The sequence below is a fragment of the Mustelus asterias genome, chromosome 7 (genome assembly GCF_964213995.1).
Source record: "Mustelus asterias chromosome 7, sMusAst1.hap1.1, whole genome shotgun sequence".
Classification (NCBI taxonomy): Eukaryota; Metazoa; Chordata; class Chondrichthyes; order Carcharhiniformes; family Triakidae; genus Mustelus; species Mustelus asterias.
Genome location: NC_135807.1, coordinates 15,035,378 through 15,055,379, shown reverse-complemented (window position 1 = coordinate 15,055,379; position 20,002 = coordinate 15,035,378). Strand labels below are relative to the sequence as shown.

The 20,002-nt window shown below is 45.7% G+C and overlaps 1 protein-coding gene across 2 annotated transcripts in view; it reads left to right on the top strand.

Annotated features, from left to right (window-relative positions):
• The window catches only part of LOC144495579 (guanine nucleotide-binding protein G(s) subunit alpha-like), a 395,016-nt gene that overhangs the window by 363,104 nt on the left and 11,910 nt on the right, over nucleotides 1-20,002 (top strand). For both annotated transcript variants that reach the window (XM_078215715.1, XM_078215714.1), the window contains exons 6-9: nucleotides 9,819-9,873; nucleotides 15,167-15,240; nucleotides 16,750-16,808; nucleotides 19,399-19,519. In XM_078215715.1, the coding sequence (XP_078071841.1) occupies nucleotides 9,819-9,873; nucleotides 15,167-15,240; nucleotides 16,750-16,808; nucleotides 19,399-19,519 (309 nt within the window). The remainder of the gene's footprint in view (nucleotides 1-9,818; nucleotides 9,874-15,166; nucleotides 15,241-16,749; nucleotides 16,809-19,398; nucleotides 19,520-20,002) is intronic.

Here is a 20,002-nt window from a genome sequence, read left to right as displayed (position 1 = left end):
GCAGCCACTAATTCTGCCCTGATGATTGAACTGATTCGGAATTTCTCCCAGCAGTCTCAGCTTCGTAAATCCAGTGATTCCAGTTGACTAGCAATTGCACTGGGCTCAGCCAGTGTCAAATTCAACTCCACTGCACTGCTGGATTGTACCAGAGCACTGGGCCTAAGCAACCAATCAGCATAAGATGTGCTGGTTAGGGGGATTTGCTAAATTGCCCCTTAGTGTTCGGGGGATTAGCAGGGTAAATACGTGGGGTTACGGGGATAGGGTCTGGGTGGGATTGTGGTCAGTGCAGACTCGATGGGCCGAATGGTCTTCTGCGCTGTGGGGATTCTATTCAATACAAGCCCACCAGGCGAGTATGACTCTACTCCTGACTCCTAGGGCGGGATTTTCTGGCCGCGTCCAACCCAAGGCCAGAAAATCCCACCCGAGGTCAATGGACCTTTGCATGGTCCCTGTCCCACCCGCTACGATTCCCGTGGCAGGCGGGACGGGAAAATTTCACCCCTAGTCTAAACAAGCAACTGGAAATGACAGGAATGTTCTTTCTCTTTGCCTGAGTATCAACATTTGCAAAGGGAATTGGAACTTGCGTCAATGGCATGGCATCCATATTTAAACACACACCCAAGTCCCGTTCACTCATCACCCCAATGCTCGCTGACTTATATTGGCTCCTGATCCCACAGCAGCTCAATTGTAAAATCGTCATTCATGTTTTCTGGTCCATCTCGATGGCCTCATCCATCCCTATCTCTGTAATCTGCTCCAACCCTGTAACCCTCCCAGATCTCTGTACTCCTCCAGGTCTGGTTAGTTGCACAACCCCAATTCTAAGTGCCCCACCACTGGAGAAAGTGCCTTGATCCTAAATCACTTAACCTCATGAACAATCTCTTCTTTAGGATGCTCCTTAACCTCTCCTCCTTAGGATGCTCCTGGGGTGGCACAGTGGTTAGCACTGCTGCCTCACAGCGCCAGGGTTCGATTCACGGGCTTGGGTCACTGTCTGTGTGGAGTCTGTACATTCTCCCTGTGTCTGCGTGGGTTTCCTCCAAGTGTTCCAGTTTCCCCTCTCGGTCCGAAAGATGTGCTGGTTAGGTCCATTGGCCATGCTAAATTCTCCCTCGAACAGGTACGGGCAGAGTGTGACAACTAGGGGATTTTCACAGTAACTTCATTGCAGTGTTAATGTAAGCCTACTTGTGACACTAATAAATATACTAAATAAGATAAATAATAAAAATAAAACACACCTCTATGAACAAATCGCTCATTATATGATATGGGCGGCACCGTGGCACAGTGGTTAGCACTGCTGCCTCACAGCGCCCGGGACCCAGGTTCAATTCCCAGCTTGGGTCACTGCCTGTGTGGAGTTTGCACATTCTCCCCGTGTCTGCGTGGGTTTCCTCCGGGTGCTCCGGTTTCCTCCCACAGTCCACAAACGTACGGGTTAGGTGGATTGGCCGTGCTAAATTGCTCCTTAGTGTCAGGAGGACCAGCTAGGGTAAATGCATGGGGTTATGGGGATAGGGCTTGGGTGGGATTGTGATCAGTGCAGACTCAATGGGCCGAATGGCCTCCTTCTGCACTGTATGGATTCTACGCCCTATGATTTGGTGTCAACTCCTTTTGATGTTAAACATCTGGAGATTTTTCATTATGTTAAAGACACTTTATAAATGCAAGTTATTGTCGTTGTGTCTCCCCAAAAAAGAGGTGGCATTTGGTGTGAAAGAATTCTCATAATCCTGTTCCAGTTCTGTCACTGCAGCATTTACATTTTTAAAAACTCATCTCCCTTTTAACCAAGTGGTTGATAGACAGGGAGAGATCAGCCAATTGGAATACATCTAACAATCGGGAGCAGATAATGCCACCGAGAAGAGACGGAAGCGTAGCTCAACTGGGAAGACACGGAGGGCGGAGATTTCCCGTCCTGCCCACCACGGGAATCATAGAGGACAGGACAAGACCATGCAAAGGTCCATTGACATGAGGCGGGATTTTCCGGTCTTGGGGTGAGCGTGGCTGGAAAATCCTGCTTCGGACAAATAGATGAGGGCGAAGATTTCACCTGTTGTTACACTGATCAAATTGAGGGCTGGCAGACAACAGCTTAGACTTGCAGAGTGAGGAATGTGGGTGCTTGTGGAGCCTGGAAGATTTAGGCCTGAAATGGATTGTTGAAGAGGCTGGACTATGAACTGCTCGTGGGGTCTGCACGCGGAAAGGTCGGGACACGATAAAGGAGCAACCAGGTAGCAGATTCTATAACCTGTTACTGCTTAAGGAGGAAGCAGGTTGCTTGGATAACAGTGTTACAGCCAGATTGGAGAGACAGGTGGAGTGGGGCCTTTGTAGCAAACATTCAGAACTGGAGGGATGGTGTGACTCAGGTATGGAACTGGAAGTCCACCGAGAAAAGAATGTGGTGTGCATTAAGTGGAAGGGAGGTAGTTGTGGCCTTGTGCATCACTTCCTTGAATCCTAGGACGCATTTCCAGTGCAGAAAAACGCATTTAAGAGGAAGCTAGACATATATATTTAGAAGGGGTGCTGATAGGGTGAGATGAAGTTAGGAGGCAGCTCACGTAAAACATACACACCATAGCAGTGACAATGCTGTTTCTGTGCACAGAAATTTACTGATCTCAACTGCCATTTCCCCTCTAAACCCTTCCCCCCCAATCTCTTTATATGAATGAATGCCATACATGTCATTATTACCTGCATAGTGCCAGAGGAGTCAAAGATGCAAGTGGGACCTTGATGGTGGCAGCAGCGGTCCTGCAGAAGTCAATACCTTTGGGGTGAAGTTTGGTTTGTCTGCTGGAGAGGACTTCGCAGGAAAGGGACAGAGCTGGAAAATGGAAACACCAACACAGCTAGTCCCAGGGGCAGCAACACTGCAGAGGGCGCTAAATGTATTATCGCCAAATTTGCAGATGGTACAATGTTGGGTGGGACGATGAACTGTGAGGAGGATGCAGAGGTACTTTGGTATGATCTGGACAGGCTGAGTGTGTGGGCATCTGCATGGCAGATGCAGTATAATGTGGATAAATGTGAGTTTATCCACTTTGGTAGCAAAAATAGGAAGGCAGATTATTATTTGAATGGGTGTAAATTGAGAGAGGTAGATACCGAGCAAGACCTTGGCGTCCTCACGTATCAGTCGCTGAAAGTAAGCACGGCAGGTGCAGCAGGCAGTAAAGAAGGCAAATGGTATGTTGGCCTTCATAGTGAGAGGATATGAATATAGGGATAGGGATGCTTTACTGCAATTATACAGGCGTTGGTAAGGCCACACCTGGAGTATTGTGTGCAGTTTTGGTGTCTTTATCTAAGGAAGGATGTCCTTGCAATAGAGGAAGCACAACAAAGGTTTACCAGGCTGATTCCTGGGATGGCAGGTCTGTCATATGAGGAGAGACTAAGTCGGTTAAGATTGTATTTACTGAAATTTAGAAGAGCGAGGGGGGATCTCAGAGAAACTTATAAAATTCTAACAGGGTTAAACAGGGTAGATTCAGAAAGAATGTTCCCAATGGTGGGGCAGTCCAGAACTAAGGGTCATAGATTGGGGATAAGGGGTGAACCTTTTAGAACTGAGGTGAGGAGAAATTTCTTCACCCAGAGGGTGGTAAATGCGTGGAATTCACTCCCACAGAATGTAGTTGAGGCCAAAACGTTTTGTGATTTCAAGAAGAAATTAGACATATTTCCTGGGGCTAAAGGGGTCGAGGGATGTGGTGGGAAGGCAGGAGATCAAGATATTGAATTTGATGATCAGCCACGATCAAAGTGAATGGCGGAGCAGGCTCGAAGGGCCGAATGGCCTCCTCCTGCTTCTAGTCTCTATGTTCCCAGACCAATGAGAAATAGCAGCGGGTCAGGGTCTGGAATGGAGACATCCTCCAATACCGAGTAGGCCAACTTGGAAACAATTATGGGAAGGCTTTGTGCCCCACTCTCCTAAACTGTCGCTGCCAACACCTAAAGCTGTTGACTCGGATTCCTGTGCTGGAGGAAGATGGGTGCCTGATGCGTATCAGCCTCGCGAGGAGACATTCAGCAGAACAAAGAAAATTACAGCACAGGAACAGGCCCTTCGGCCCTCCAAGCCTGCACCGACCATGCTGCCCGACTGAACTTAAACCCCCTACCCTTCCGGGGACCATATCCCATCCTATTCCCATCCTATTCATGTATTTGTCAAGACGCCCCTTAAAACTCACTATCGTATCTGCTTCCACTACCTCCCCCGGCAGCGAGTTCCAGGCACCCACCACCTTCTGTGTAAAAAAAAAAACTTGCCTCGTACATCTTTCCACTTGGAAACCTGATTTTATTTCAAGGGAGGAGATTAAAGGGTGAAAAGGGATGTTTAAAGGAATGGGACAGAGTAGACCAAAACAGACCATGTCCAATTCATGATTAAGGTAGAGATTTGTCAATATTTTAGAGCAGTTTAGAGTAATAGTTATTGAAGGAAGGGGGGGGGGTGAGTAGTTCGGGGAACAGAGCGGGTAGATAAGTTTAGGCTCACAGCTCATGTGGACGATAAACACTGAAATGGCCAAATGACCTACGTTGTAATTTTCACGTAACTTCGAATCCTGGGAGATTGTTTGGAGAGAATGAAGGAAAGTTTCCGAATGCTTTGTTCTTTGGAATGACATCTTTCAGTATCTCAGAATGGAAAAGGCTGTAAATGTCTGAGTGAGTCCGACAGCATCCACAGAGCGCGAAACAGAGTTTAAACACTTCCCACAACTCGCTCAACCTTGATTTGATTTGATTTATTGTCACATGTATTAGTATACAGTGAAAAGTATTGTTTCTTGCGCGCTATACAGACAACGCATACCGTTCATAGAGAAGGAAATGAGAGAGTTCAGAATGTAGTGTTACAGTCACAGCTAGGGTGGAGAGAAAGATCAACTTAATGCAAGGTAGGTGCATTCAAAAGTCTGACGGCAGCAGGGAAGAAGCTGTTCTTGAGTCGGTTGGTACGTGACCTTTTGTATCTTTTTCCCGAAGGAAGAAGGTGGAAGAGAGAATGTCCGGAGTGTGTGGGGTCCTTAATTATGCTGGCTGCTTTGCCGAGGCAGCGGGAAGTGTGGATGGAGTCAGTGGATGGGAGGATGGTTTGAGTGATGGATTGGGCTACATTCATTGTAGTTTCTTGCGGTCTTGGACTGAGCAGGAGCCATACCAAGCGGCAATACATGTTAGGGAAGCACTGGAATAGATGGAAGCTATTTCCACTGATTGAGGAGTCTAGGATTGGAGGGCACAGCCTAAAGGTTAGAGTCAGAGCTTTCAGGAGTGTAAATAGGGAACACTTCTACACGTTAAGGGTGTAAATTATGGAATGGCAGTTGATGCGAGGTTTGTTGTTTGTTTTAAATGTGGGATTGATCATTTTTTCTCAGGCAATGAAATGGGATTCAGGGCAAAGATGGGTATATGGAAATAGGTCACAGATCAGCCATGATCTCACGAAATAAAGCAACAGAGCTTGAGGAACTCAGTTACTCCTTTTATGGGAATGCGATGGCCTAGTGGTATTATCGCTGGACTATTAATATAGAAACGCAGCTACTGTTCTGGGCACCCTGGTTCGAATCCCGCCACGGCAGCTGGTGAAATGTGAATTTAATAAAAAATATATCTGGAATTAAGAATCCACTGATGACCATGAAACCATTGTCGATTGACGGAAAAACCCATCTGGTTCACTAATGTCCTTCAGGAAAGGAAATCTGCCTTCCTTACCTGGTCTGGCCTACATGTGACTCCAGAGCAACAGCAATGTGGTTGGCTCTCAACTGCCCTCGAGCAACTGGGGATGGGTAATAAATACTGGCCCAGCCAGCGACGCCCATGTCCCACGAATGAATGAATAAATTGCTGTGTTGTCCTGAGTGGATGGTCAGTGTGCTTTGAAACGGTGAACTATCCAGGCTGCCCACTGCTCCAGTGTGATATAAAATCAACTCACAGAGCTGAAACTTCCCACAGCAGAACTGATTGCAATCTCATTATAGCTGCATCACGAGCTTTCAGACTTTGTAAACCCACAACTCTGAGAAGCGACTAACCACAATACAGGTATTTTCGTCTGACCTTCAAACTGTTTTTTTACCGGAAGTTGTATCTGTCTCGGCCACTGGTAGCGGAAACTACAAAGCTCTGAATTAACCCTTACCGTAACGTGAGTCAGTTAATCACCTTCAGATCCCAGCTGCTGACAGCACCACCAAGAGTATTTGTCCAATGGTAGCACTTGGCTATTTGACGCTGGAAAATGGTGTCGGAGACCTGCTCACATCAGTAAGAGGACCTATATTTTCCGTATTGGAATTTCTATATTCTGTAGTACACGGCCGCACAGTGGTTAGCACTGCTGCTTCACAGCACCAAGGGACCCGGGTTCAATTCCGGCCTCGGGTCACTGTCTGTGTGGAGTTTGCACATTCTCCCCGTGTCTGCCTGGGTTTCCTCCGGGTGCTCCAGTTTCCTCCCAAAGTCCAAAGATGCGTAGGTTAGGTGGAGGAGCCATGGTAAATGTGCGGGGTTATGGGGATAGGGCAGAGAGGATAGCCTCGGTGGGATGCTCTTTCGGAAAGTTGGTGCAGAATTGATGGGCCGAATGGCCTCTTTCTGCACTGTAGAGACCCTATGGTTGTATGGAGAACAGAATCAGAGTTTAATATGTGTCATAAGTAGGCTTACATTAACACTGCAATGAAGTTACTGTGAAAATCCCCTAGTCGCCTGTTCGGGTACACTGAGGGAGCATGGCTAATACACCTAACCAGCACGTCTTTAGGACTGTGGGAGGAAACCGGAGCACCCGGAGGAAACCCACGCAGACACAGGGAGAACATGCAAACTCCACACAGACAGTGACCCAAGCCGGGAATTGAACCCGGGTCCCTGGCGCTGTGAGGCAGCAGTGCTAACCACTGTGTCACCGTGCCACCCAGCTCAGAGAGACACTGACAGGCTGAAGATGAGGAGGAATGCCAATGATTTTTCTGCACGTAATAGCGCATTGTTTGTTTATTTTCCCTCCCCCCTTGATTTATTGCCGCAGATTGTGAGGATGAATATCAGTGTTGCTGAAATTAATATTTTCCTAGAAGATTTGATGTGCTCTGAAGTGTAAGCATCGCCTCTCAGGACAACGCTCCAGCTATAATGGACTGTGCAACATCAGCAGTCTCTGTAACCCAGCATTTAGCTTCTGTGGCCCGTGCTGTGCACTCAGGACTGCTTCTTTCCACCTCTGTAACACTGCCTGCCTCCATCCCTACTTCACTCAGCTGCTCCCACACACCGTTATCCACACTTCCTGCCTCTCTCCTGACTCGCCTCGCTCTCGCACTCCCTCCATCTGGATTCCTGACTGCAACCTTCCATCAACCCCGGGCAACCCAAAACTCTGCCTCCTGTACGTAGTGAAAGGTTAATGTGTTTCCCTTTGCCTTGCCCACTTTTATTGTTCCGAACGCATGACACGATTAGAGCAATCGGAAGTACGCAGCACTTAAGTGGCCTCACACAGCTGACAGTTTAGGGTTATTCCTTAAAGAGGAAACTCCACACGTAGTAGCATATTTACAGCGAACACAGCTCAGATAAAAAAGGTCTTCCGCTGTCCTCTGCTGGCTGAACACAGAATAGCTTTCAGCATTTTTGTATTTTTTAAGTGACCCAGTATCCTTTTTGATCCCTTCCTCCAATATCACACGTGTCATGTTAAGTGCCCTGTCAGATACTGAGACAAGTAATTATTTCATATTTCTGCAGCTAGTTGTGAGTTAATTGTGTTTATCCCTTGGTGGTCCTAATGTTTCCAGTAGTGGGCACAGCCTCAGAGTAAAGGGACAACCCTTTAGAGCCGAGATGAGGAGGAATTTCTTCAGCCAGAGGGTGGTGAATCTGTGGAATTCATTGCCACAGAAGGCTGTGGAGGCCGGGTCATTGAGTATAATTAAGACAGAGGTAGATAAGTTCTTGATTGGTATGGGGGGGGTCAAAGGTTATGGGGAAAAGGCGGGAGAATGGGGTTGAGAAAATTATCAGCCATGATTGAATGGCTCAATGGGCCAAATGGCTTAATTCTGCTCCTGTATCTTATGGTCGCTCCCTAATCCTGATTTTTCTTGTTATTTGTACAATACTTTTTATATTCCTTGATCATTTCATTTTCTCTGTTGTCTTACCTTTTCGATTTTTCTCCTTTGTTGGCCATTAGTGAACTAGACGGGTTTTTGCAACAGATTGTAAGTTGCAAACTGGTCCCTGGTAGGCAGCACAGTGGTTAGCACTGCTGCCTCACGGTGCCAGGGACCCGGGTTCGATTCCCGGCTTGGGTCACTGTCTGTGCGGAGTCTGCACGTTCTCCCCATGTCTGCGTGGGTTCCCTCTGGGTGCTCCGGCTTCCTCCCAAAGTCCGAAAGACGTGCTGGTTAGGTGCATTGGCCGTGCTAAATTCTCCCTCAGTGTACTCGAACAGGTGCAGGAGTGTGGCAACTAGGGGATTTTCACAGTAACTTCATTGCAGTGTTAATGTAAGCCTACTTCTGACACTAATAAATAAACTTTAAACTGACTGCTCAGCAAGTTAAACCTTCCCGTTCAGTAGCGGTGGTTTATTGGATGTAATTAACTACCCTCTGTGAAAATCCCCCAATCGCCACACTCCGGCCGCCTGTTACACTGAGGGAGAATTTAGCACGGCCACACTTGGAATACTGTGCAATTCTGGTTACCCAATTATAGAAAGGATATTATTAAACTAGAAAGAGTTCAGAAAAGATTTACTAGGATGCTACCGGGACTTGATGGTTTGAGTTATAAGGAGAGGCTGAATAGACTGGGACTTTTTTCTCTGGAGCGTAGGAGGCTGAGGGGTGACCTTATAGAGGTCTATAAAATAATGAGGTGCACAGATCAACTAGACAGTCAATATCTTTTCCCAAAGGTAGGGGAGTCTAAAACTAGAGGGCATAGGTTTAAGGTGAGAGGGGGGAGATATAAAAGTGTCCAGAGGGGCAATTTTTTCACACAGAGGGTGGTGAGTGTCTGGAACAAGCTGCCAGAGGTAGTAGTAGAGGCAGGTACAATTTTATTTTTTAAAAAGCATTCAGATAGTTAACATGGGTACGATGGGTATAGAGGGATATGGACCAAATGCGGGCAATTGGGATTAGCTTTGGGGTTTTTTAAAAAAAAGGGCGGCATGGACAAGTTGGGCCGAAGGGCCTGTTTCCATGCTGTAAACCACTATGACTCTATGACAATGCACCTAACCCGCACATCTTTTGGGAGTCCAAGTCCAATGCCCAAGCGTTCTAAGCATTTATTTACTATTATTCATTTTCATTAGTATTTATATATTTACAATTAAACTAATATCTCTTCTGAAACATTTGGGCTTTGGTCGATGAAGAAGCAAGGGACTTGAACACAAGGTACATGGAAAAATATTTAGACCAAAGATCAAAAGGTCAACTTTTACATGAGATCAAATCTATAAAGTCTATAAACTGGCTCGGGTATGTTTATATCCCTGCCATGTTAGTGCTACAGACCGGGTTCATTGTTTCATACAGCAGTTGATTGATCAAGCGTACAGTTAGTTGTGTGAAGCTAATTTGTTTTACAGTAAGTGCAATTCTACAAGTGAAGATAGGCATCAGGCACATTTTCCTCGATTCATTTTATAAATCACATGATTTGCTTCGAGTTGCAAAACAAAAAATTAAACGGATATTTTTCTTTCTTCCTTTCAGCTTTTTAGACAGAATTGACCAAGTTCGACAAAATGATTACTCCCCGTCAGATCAGGTGAGTGACTAAAGATGCAGTCCCCTCCAGATTATCTTGTACATTAATGATATATAACTGATTGCAATCCCATTACAGCAGCATACCCACATATACACTCGTGTGAGCATTGAAATTCTAAGATGGCAAAAGTTACAGCTTGAAATTAACAGGGGTAATGTTATCGAGAGGGTGACACGCGAGGCTGATTGGAGCCCAAGTCCAAACAAATGGAAGAAAGCAAAAACCAACAACATTAAATAATTCACTGTAATTATCTAACATTTATTTTTATAACATCACAAACTACATACGTTTCACCAATACCAATTATCTAATGTTTACGTTTAAGTTTATTTTTAGTGTCACAAGTAGGCTTACATTAACACTGCAATGAAGTTCCTGTGAAAATGCCCTAGTTGCCACACTCCGGCACCTGTTCGGGTACACTGAGGGAGAAATGAGCCACATGGTGTTCTGAGAGATCCGTCTTCTTGCTCATTGGTCCATTTTCTTTCTTCAATGGTGGGTCAGTGATGTTGGGCGCCTTTACAATATGGCATCCAGATATGATGGTGGGACTCACGCCACCACACCTGACCCACCAAGGAATATGGTGTTAAACCCCCTGGCGCACAATTACTGAGGTTGGGACTGGAAGATATGGCATGCTTTCCCATCAGCCTCTGCAGAACTTTTCATTTCCTGCCCCCACCACAGGACTAGGTCCCTTATGGGAGAATTTTGCCCATCGTCTTTGCTACTTGCTTCCCTGATCACCATATTTATGATCCCCAAAATCCCCAACTACAAGAGACTATTACCTGAAGGTCAGTCTTGCATTCCTTGATTTTACTCATTGGGGGAGATCTTACCAAAAAATTCGAAGTGCCGAACGTCCATGAAAACAGGAGAGAATTGCGCCATTTTTTTGGGTGAGCTGCCAGGTGCAATCGTACGGCACTTAGAGGAAACAAAAGAACCCAAGTGTGATTCTTACCAGCAGAGGGAGTGGGCGGAGCCTATTCACACCAGGAAGCCGGCTGCTGAGCTCTCGGTGTCCCATTGCGCAGGCGCCCCGAGCTCCCAGTGCATGTGTACAGTCATTAATATATATTGTAAATAATTGTAGCCCCGGTACTCATCCCTGTGGCACTCCACTAGTTACAGTTTGCCATCCTGAAAATGCCCCGCTTATCCCAACTCTGTCTTCTATCAGTTAGCCAATCCTCTATCCATGCTAATATACTACCCAAAGCACCGTGGATTTTTATCCTATTAAGTAGCCTTTTGTGTCATACCTTGTGGAACACTTTTTGGAAATCCAAGTATATTACATCTACAGGTTTCCCTTTATCTATCCTGCTCATTACAACCTCAAGGAATTCCAATAAATTTGTCAGGCTTGATTTCCCCATCATGGACATAGAACAGTACAGCACAGAACAGGCCCTTCGGCCCACGATGTTGTGCCGAGCTTTATCTGAAACCAAGATCAAGCTATCCCACTCCCTATCATCCTGGTGTGCTCCATGTGCCTATCCAATAACCGCTTAAATGTTCCTAAAGTGTCTGACTCCACTATCACTGCAGGCAGTCCATTCCACACCCCAACCACTCTCTGCGTAAAGAACCTACCTCTGATATCCTTCCTATATCTCCCACCACGAACCCTATAGTTATGCCCCCTTGTAATAGCTCCATCCACCCGAGGAAATAGTCTTTGAACGTTCACTCTATCTATCCCCTTCATCATTTTATAAACCTCTATTAAGTCTCCCCTCAGCCTCCTCCGCTCCAGAGAGAACAGCCCTAGCTCCCTCAACCTTTCCTCATAAGACCTACCCTCCAAACCAGGCAGCATCCTGGTAAATCTCCTCTGCACTCTTTCCAGCGCTTCCACATCCTTCTTATAGTGAGGTGACCAGAACTGCACACAATATTCCAAATGTGGTCTCACCAAGATCCTGTACAGTTGCAGCATAACCCCACGGCTCTTAAACTCCAACTCCCTGTTAATAAAAGCTAACACACTATAGGCCTTCTTCACAGCTCTATCCACTTGAGTGGCAACCTTTAGAGATCTGTGGATATGGACCCCAAGATCTCTCTGTTCCTCCACAGTCTTCAGAACCCTACCTTTGACCCTGTAATCCACATTTAAATGAGTCCTACCAAAATGAATCACCTCACATTTATCAGGGTTAAACTCCATTTGCCATTTTTCAGCCCAGCTTTGCATCCTATCTATGTCTCTTTGCAGCCTACAACAGCCCAACAGCATGAAGCCATGCTGACTCTGCTTGATTCTAAATGCTCTGTTCTTACACCCTTAATAATGGACTCTTAACATTTTCCCAACAACAGATGTTAAGCTAACTGGACAATAATTACCTGTTTTTTTTATCTCCCTCCCTTTTCAAATAAGGATGTTACATTGGCAGTTTTCCAATCCTCTGGGACTTTTCCAGAATTTAAGGTTTCTTGGAAGATTACCACTAGCGCATCCACTATTTCTGTAGCTACTTCTCTTAATATCCTGCGATGCAACTCATCAGGTCCAGGGGATTTATCGGCCTCCAGCCCCATTAGTTTCCCTAGTACCTTTTCTCTAGTGGTAGTTATTGTTATTATTCCCTCCCTCCCTCCACTTTTGCCCCTGGATTATTTAGTATTTCTGGGATGTTATTATTGTCTTTTAACATGAAGACTGATGCAAAGTATTTATTTAACTCCCTGCCATTTCCTGGTTCCCCATTATTATTTCTCCGTGATTAATCTTCATGATTATGAAAGGGTTTGATAGGATAGACATGGAGGAGATGTTTCCACGTGTGGGGGAGACCAAAACTATGGTTCATAAATATAACACAGTCACCAGGAAATCCACAGGGAATTCAGGAGAAACTTCTTTACCCGAAGAGTGGTAAGGATGAAGAAGTTGCTGCCTCCCAGTGGAGACCAATGTGCAGTGGTAATACCACTGACCCAGTATTCTAATGTCCTCGGAACACAACAACCGGTGGAATTTAAATTTAATTAATCAATTCAGTTGTTTTAATTTTTTTTAATGGAATTGAAAGCTAGTGGCGCAATCATCGATTGTCATAAGAATACATCTGGTTCACAAATGTCCTTTCACAGAATCACAGAATACTACAGTGCAGAAGAGGCCCTTCGGCCCATCGAGTCTGCATGAAAGGCCCTGACCTGCCCACCTAATCCCACTTGCCAGCACTTGGCCCATAGCCATGAATGTTATGGCGTGCCAAGTACTCATCCAGGAGGATGTGAGGCATCCCGCCTCCACCACCGTCACCACCCTCTGGTTAAAGTTTTTCCTCAAATCCCCCCTAAACCTCCCACCCCTCAGTGTTAACTTCTGTCCCCTCGTAACCGACCCTTCAACTAAGGGAAACAGCTGCTCCCTATCCACCTTGTCCATGTCCCTCATAGAAACATAGAAAAACTACAGCACAAAACAGGCTCTTCGTCCCACAAGTTGTGCCGAACATATCCCTACCTTTTAGGCCTACCTATAACCCTCCATCCTATTAAGTCCCATGTACTCATCCAGGAGTCTCTTAAAAGACCCTATGGAGTTTGCCTCCACCACCACTGACGGCAGCCGATTCCACTCGCCCACCACCCTCTGTGTGAAAAACTTCCCCCTAACATTTCCCCTGTACCTACCCCCTAGCACCTTAAACCTGTGTCCTCTCGTAGCAGCCATTTCCTCCCTGGGAAAAAGCCTCTGAGAGTCCACCCGATCTATGCCTCTCAACATCTTATATACCTCTATTAGGTCTCCTCTCATCCTACGTCTCTCCAAGGATTACCTGACCTTACCTTACCTTACCTTACCTGAGGTCGCCCCTCAGTCTTCACTGCTCCAGAGAAAACAACCCAAGCTATCCAACCTCTCTTTATAACTGAAATGTTCCATCCCAGGCAGCATCCTGGTGAATCTCCTCCGCACCCCCTCCAGTGCAATCACATCCTTCCTATAATGTGGTGACCAGAACTGCGCACACAACTCCAGCTGTGGCCGAAGTTCTATACAACTCCATCATGACTCTCTGCTTTTGTCAGGAAGGAAATCTGCCATCCTTACCTGGTCTGGCCTACCTGTGACTGCAGACCACAGCAGTCTTAGCCGCCCTCTGAAATGGCCTAGCAAGCCCTTCAGTTGTACCAAACTCCCAGAGAAAAGTCAATACTGGATCAGTATCCAGGAACTTCCTGTCAGCATTGTGGATGTACCTGCACTACAGCTGTTCAAGAAGTTTTAAGTTTAGTTATTTATTAGTGTCACAAGTAAGCTTACATTAACACTGCAACGAAGTTACTGTGACAATCCCCTAGTCGCCACACTCTGGCGCCTGTTCAGGTACACTGAGGAAGAATTTAGCATGGCCAATGCACCTAACCAACACATCTTTCAGACTGTGGGAGGAAACTGGAGCACCCGGGGGAAACCCACGCAGACACGGGGAGAACTCCACACAGACAGTGACCCAAGGCCGGAATCGAACCTGGGTCCCTGGTGCTGTGAGGCAGCAGTGCTAACCACTGTGACACTGGCCATTCATCACCACTTTTCTCAAGGGCAGTTGGGGATGATCAACAAATGCTGGCCTTGCCAGCAACTCTCAACCCCCGATAAAGAATAAAAAAGCCTGGAGTGGCTGTCGTGGTGAGCATAGTTGTGTTCATGGGAAAGCTGAGTAAACACCAACATTTCAATCTGTTTTTTACACAATAAATACCCCAAAAAACCACACTTTCATCAATCCTGCTCAGGTGAAGATTTGTGCTGAGGCGTTTTGTCACCATGACTTCATTATATAAAACTTATAAAATTCTAACAAGATCAGACAGACTAGGTTCAGAAAGAATGTTCCCAATGGTGGGGGAGTCCAGAACTAGGGGGTCATAGTTTGAGGATAAGGGGTAAACCTTTTAGGACTGAGGTGAGGAGAAATTTCTTCACCCAGAGAGTGGTGAATGTGTGCAAATCACTTCCACAGAATGTAGTTGAGGCCAAAACGTTGTCTGATTTCAAGAAGAAATTGGATATCGCTCTTGGGGCTAAAGGGATCAAGGGATGTGGAAGGAAGGGGAGAATCAGGATATTGAATTCGATGATCAGCCATGATCTAAATGATTGGTGGAGCAGGCTCGAAGGGCCGAATGGCCTACTCCTGCTTCTAGTTTCCATGTTTCATCTTGGCTTTGTTGCACAGATATTGTGGTTGCATTTTGTCTCATCCTGAAATATTTGTGAATATCCTTCTTGTGTCCTTTCCGCCAGGATTTACTCCGATGCAGAGTTTTGACATCAGGGATTTTTGAAACAAGATTTCAAGTCGACAAAGTAAATTTTCAGTGAGTATGTTTCTGAGATTGCTGCTATAATTTTACTGTCACAAGGTCATCATGACTTCTCGAGTGAGAATTCCTTCAACAAAAATGTAAATAAAATACTGAGGGAGGGAACGTCTAATCGAAAAGGAACTCTGTTGGACTAGCCTTTTGGTGGGATTGTTTTGCCGTGGATGCCTGCAGTAATCGTTAGACACGGAAAACAAATGCTGGGCTTGCCAGCAACACCCACATCCCAGGAAAGAAGGAAAAACAGATATTCAAGGCTGCCACTTGAATGCACAGCTGAGGTGTCGCTCCATCGTGGACAATGCTGAGTTTCAGTCGAGATTTTAAGCTCTGTCGGTCTACACCGGCTGAGGTAACACATCCCATGTTGTTATCCAGTAAACAAAGAGTTCTTCAGTGTCCTGACCAGCGAGGCTCCTTGATCCTTAAAAATGAGATCAAGTTATTCATTCATTTGCTCTGTGTCAAACTGGCTGCCACCTTTGCCTACAGCAACAGTATTTCAAATGAGAGGTTGCAAAGTGCATTGAGGTGTCCTGTTCAAATCCAAGTTATTTTAATAATTCTCGTTGAGGAAGTACTGAAATTCCACCCATTTACTTTGGTGAATTTACAATGTTCAGTTAAACCACCTTTACACATTTCTCCACATTGTATGTACTCTTCTCAAACTCCTCTCCTGGCACGAGTTCCCAGTGGGTTTCCTCAGTCAGAGGTGACAGGCGAAGTCATGCAGTGACTTGCTGGCCTTTGTGAAGACTTGACAGGTGCTAATTGAAAGGCACATGTTGTAATTATTTCCTGATAAAGTGTCAGGACTTTCCCAAAAGGAAACTGCAGATGCCGATATGAGGATAGGAAGCAATGCTGCAAATTCCTGACACTGAGTGGGATTAATACAGGGGTGTAGACATTCGAAGTCTTGGTGGACGGTGGAATTTGCTTTGGAGTTTCAAATTGGTTCCGTCAGTCATTGAGGAAACTGTTTCAACTGTACTCTGTGGTTCTGGATAGAATTTATCGGCAAAAGACGATGCAATATCTCTCAATTAACAGCTTCTAAGTCATTGCAAAAGCAAGGCAATTATTGAAGCATTAAATCACATCAAGAAAGTGTTGCACCATTATCGACAGAAAGTGGTATTGCTTCTAAACGGACCCCACATTCTATCTGTGAATCTGTGGAATTCGCTACCTGAAAGTGCGGTGGATGCTGGGACAGTGAGTAAATTTAAGGAGGAGTTAGACAGAGTTTTAATTGGGAATGGGTTGAAGGGTAATGGGAAAAAGGCAGGAAAATGGGGATGAGGAGCATATCAGCCATGATCGAATGGCGGAGCAGACTCGATGGGCCAAATGGCTTAATTCTGCTCCTATATCTTATGAACTTATGAACCTAACAAGACACACTTTCTCCAACTTCCCCAACCAACAGACTATGTATTTCACTATCTAATATATGAAGAAGTCTCCTAACAATGTTGTCCTGTCTTTCTTTTCCAGTATGTTTGATGTGGGAGGACAGAGAGATGAACGGAGAAAGTGGATCCAGTGCTTCAATGGTTAGTAGCCTTTAATATAAGAAAGAAGCCCTCACTTGTTCTCCTGATGCCTCTTATTAATGTTCCACAATTCCATGGCTACTGAATGTACTGCTCTCCACTGAATTCCTCCTTTTTCCTCCCCTTTCCTTTGTTTACCCTGTTGTCACTTTATCAAATAGTTAGTTTACAACGATCTGCTCAGAGTCCAAAAGGCATGAGGCGACAGCCATTGTCCAATTCTTATTCATAAATTAGCTCATTACTGGGTGGCACGGTGGCACAGTGGTTAGCACTGCTGCCTCACAGCGCCAGGGACCCATGTTCAATTCCTGGCTTGGGTCACCGTCTGTGTGGAGTCTGCACCGTGTCTGCGTGGGTTTCCTCCGGTTTCCTCCGTCCGAAAGATGTGCTGGTTGGGTGCATTGGCCATGCTAAATTCTCCCTCAGTGTACCCGAACAGGCGCCGGAGTGTGGCGACTAGGGGATTTTCACAGTAACTTCATTGCAGTGTTAATGTAAGCCTACTTGTGACACTAACAAATAAATTTTTAAAAAGCTTTAATGTCTGTACATTTTTACATTGCATAACCAACAGCTGTAAATCTGCAGGGTGTCCATAGATTAAGGTTGATGTTAAGCAAAATGATTTCAGCTTCTTACTCAACTGAAGTTGCAGCAAGCCCAGTTTAGCAAATAGATCTACATCGGTGCAACATGCAGGTGCGGATTAAAATTGAGCAGGTTTTCAATTCACATCGTCCTGATCCAGGACTTGAGCTGTTAGTTAGCTACACACATTGCTGCCACATAATGGTAGCTGTTCCAGTCAGTGCCAAAGGCACAATCTGTTTCCTGGTGCTTTCGACAGGGTAGATTGAGGACTGTTGTTCGCCCATTACTGAACAAAGAGTGTGGAGGGTCAGCAGATTCAAGTCCAAGCCAATACCAGGGGTCCAGCAGCTGAGTAAGGTCTGGAGATAGTGGTGGTCATTGAATCATAGAATCCCTACGGTACAGAAGGAGGCAATTCGGCCCATTGAGCCTGCACTGACAACAATCCCACCCAGGCCCCCAACCCCCGTAACCCCACATCTTTACCCTGTCAATCCCCCTGACGTTAAGGGGCAATTTATCATGGCCAATCCACCAACCCACACATCTTTGGACTGTGGGAGGAAACCGGAGCACCCGGAGGAAACCCATGCAGACACGGGGAGACTGTGCAAACTCCACACAGACAGTAACCCAAGGCCGGAATTGAACCCGGTCCCTGGCACTGTGAGGCTGCAGCGCTAACCACTGTGCCACCGTGCCACCCTGGTCCTGGAATGGGGATAGTCCAGGGCAGCGGTGGCACAGATTTGTTCATGTGCCGCCTGGAGAATACATTCTGACTCCACAAAAGTAATTTTTGGCAACTGGGGTCTTATTCATCTCATGGGTCCCAATTTGCAGACGCAAAGGCACCTCTTCAGCCTGTCGATGGTAGGCCCTTGTACAAATGGTGCCACGTGTGTTAATGGGATGGTAAGTCTACTGGACCCTTTTGTTGAGGCGTTACAGTGCCTTTAACACTCAGTTTCAGTGAGTTATATCCTCTTTCAGTATGTTCTTCAACAGAATAATTATAAATGGATCAGTTAGTTTGGGGAGAACACAGTGGGGTTGACCTTTCCAGAAGAACAATGGATCAATGAACATTGATAAATGGTCCCTTTTGGATCAATCATAAAGCAACCTTCTTCTTATATCCATCAACTCCCTTTTCATCTCCCTCCAGAAACACATTAATTGCCTAGTGAACTCATTGGTTCTTTTTTTTACCCAGCAAACCAACATTTGTTGCCCCTTTCCAATTGCCCCTCAACTGAGTGCTTGCTTGGCCATTTCAGGGGGGCAATTACTGTGGGCCCGGAGTCGCATCTAGACCTGACTACGGGCAACATGTGACTAAGAATGGCAGATTTCCTTCCCTCAAGGACATTGGTGAACAAGATGGGTCTTTGCAACAATGGTTTCATGGTCACTGTTACAAACTTTTAATTCCAGATTTATTAATTGAATTTAAATTCTACCAACTGCCTTGGTGGGATTTGAACCCGTGTCCCCAGAGCCTTTGAATTCCTAATCCAGTGACATTACCACTCCGCCATTGCGTCCCCTTTCAGCAGAGTGCTGCGCTAACCTGCTTTTCTATGCTGCTGACCTGATATTGTCTTGCCTGCTGTACATTTCAGCTCTGAAGATCGGTCTTAAGTATCCCGGCAGCGGCATTCACAGCAAAGCCAACGTTCAGTCAGTGCTCAGTTCTAGCGGTCAGCTTGAATGATCACATTGGGTGTAATCAGTCCATTCAGCATGCTTCCTTTGCTGCTGGAGCCATTGATAGCACTTCAGTAAGCGTGGCTATCACTGGGTTCTGTTAAAGATCAGTTGGGTGTATAACGAGCATTGGAGGCAACAAAAAAAAAATCTTGTCACCAGAATAAGTTGATACATGAATTCAGACGTCATCATTCTTTTTGGCATCCTGTAATTGTATTGTCTTCTTCCCTTCTCCATTCCTCTCCCTCCCCTTGACGGGCCTGCTGCAACCTATCGCGAGTAGATGTCACGGCTATAATTTTTGTGGTGGCCAGTAGTAGCTACAACATGGTTATAAGGGAAGACAATAACACCAATCGACTCCGAGAGGCTCTTGATCTCTTCAAAAGCATCTGGAACAACAGGTAAAATAGAATCTTACCTTTATTTTTACACTCTGTTTACCATTTGATTGTCAACATTTGCGCCACACAAGTGCCAGGTAATGACCTGTGAATGACCAATGAATCTAACCGTCTTCCCTTGACATTCAATGGAATTACCATCACTGAATTCCCCACTTTTTGACATCCTGGGAGTTACCATTGACCAGAAACTGAACTGGATCAGCCATATAAATACTCTAGCTACAAGAACAGCTCAGGGATGGGAATTCTATAGCGTGTAACTCACCTCCTGACTCCCCAGAGCCTGTCCACCATCTACAAGGCACAAGTCAGGAGTGTGATGGAATACTCCACACTTGCCTGAATGAGTCCAACTCCAACAATACGTTGACACCATCCAAGACAAAGAAGCCTATTTAATCAGCATCCCATCCTCTGCCATAAACATTCACTCCTTCTGCCACAATCCAGTGAGAGCAGCATGTACCATCTACAAGATGC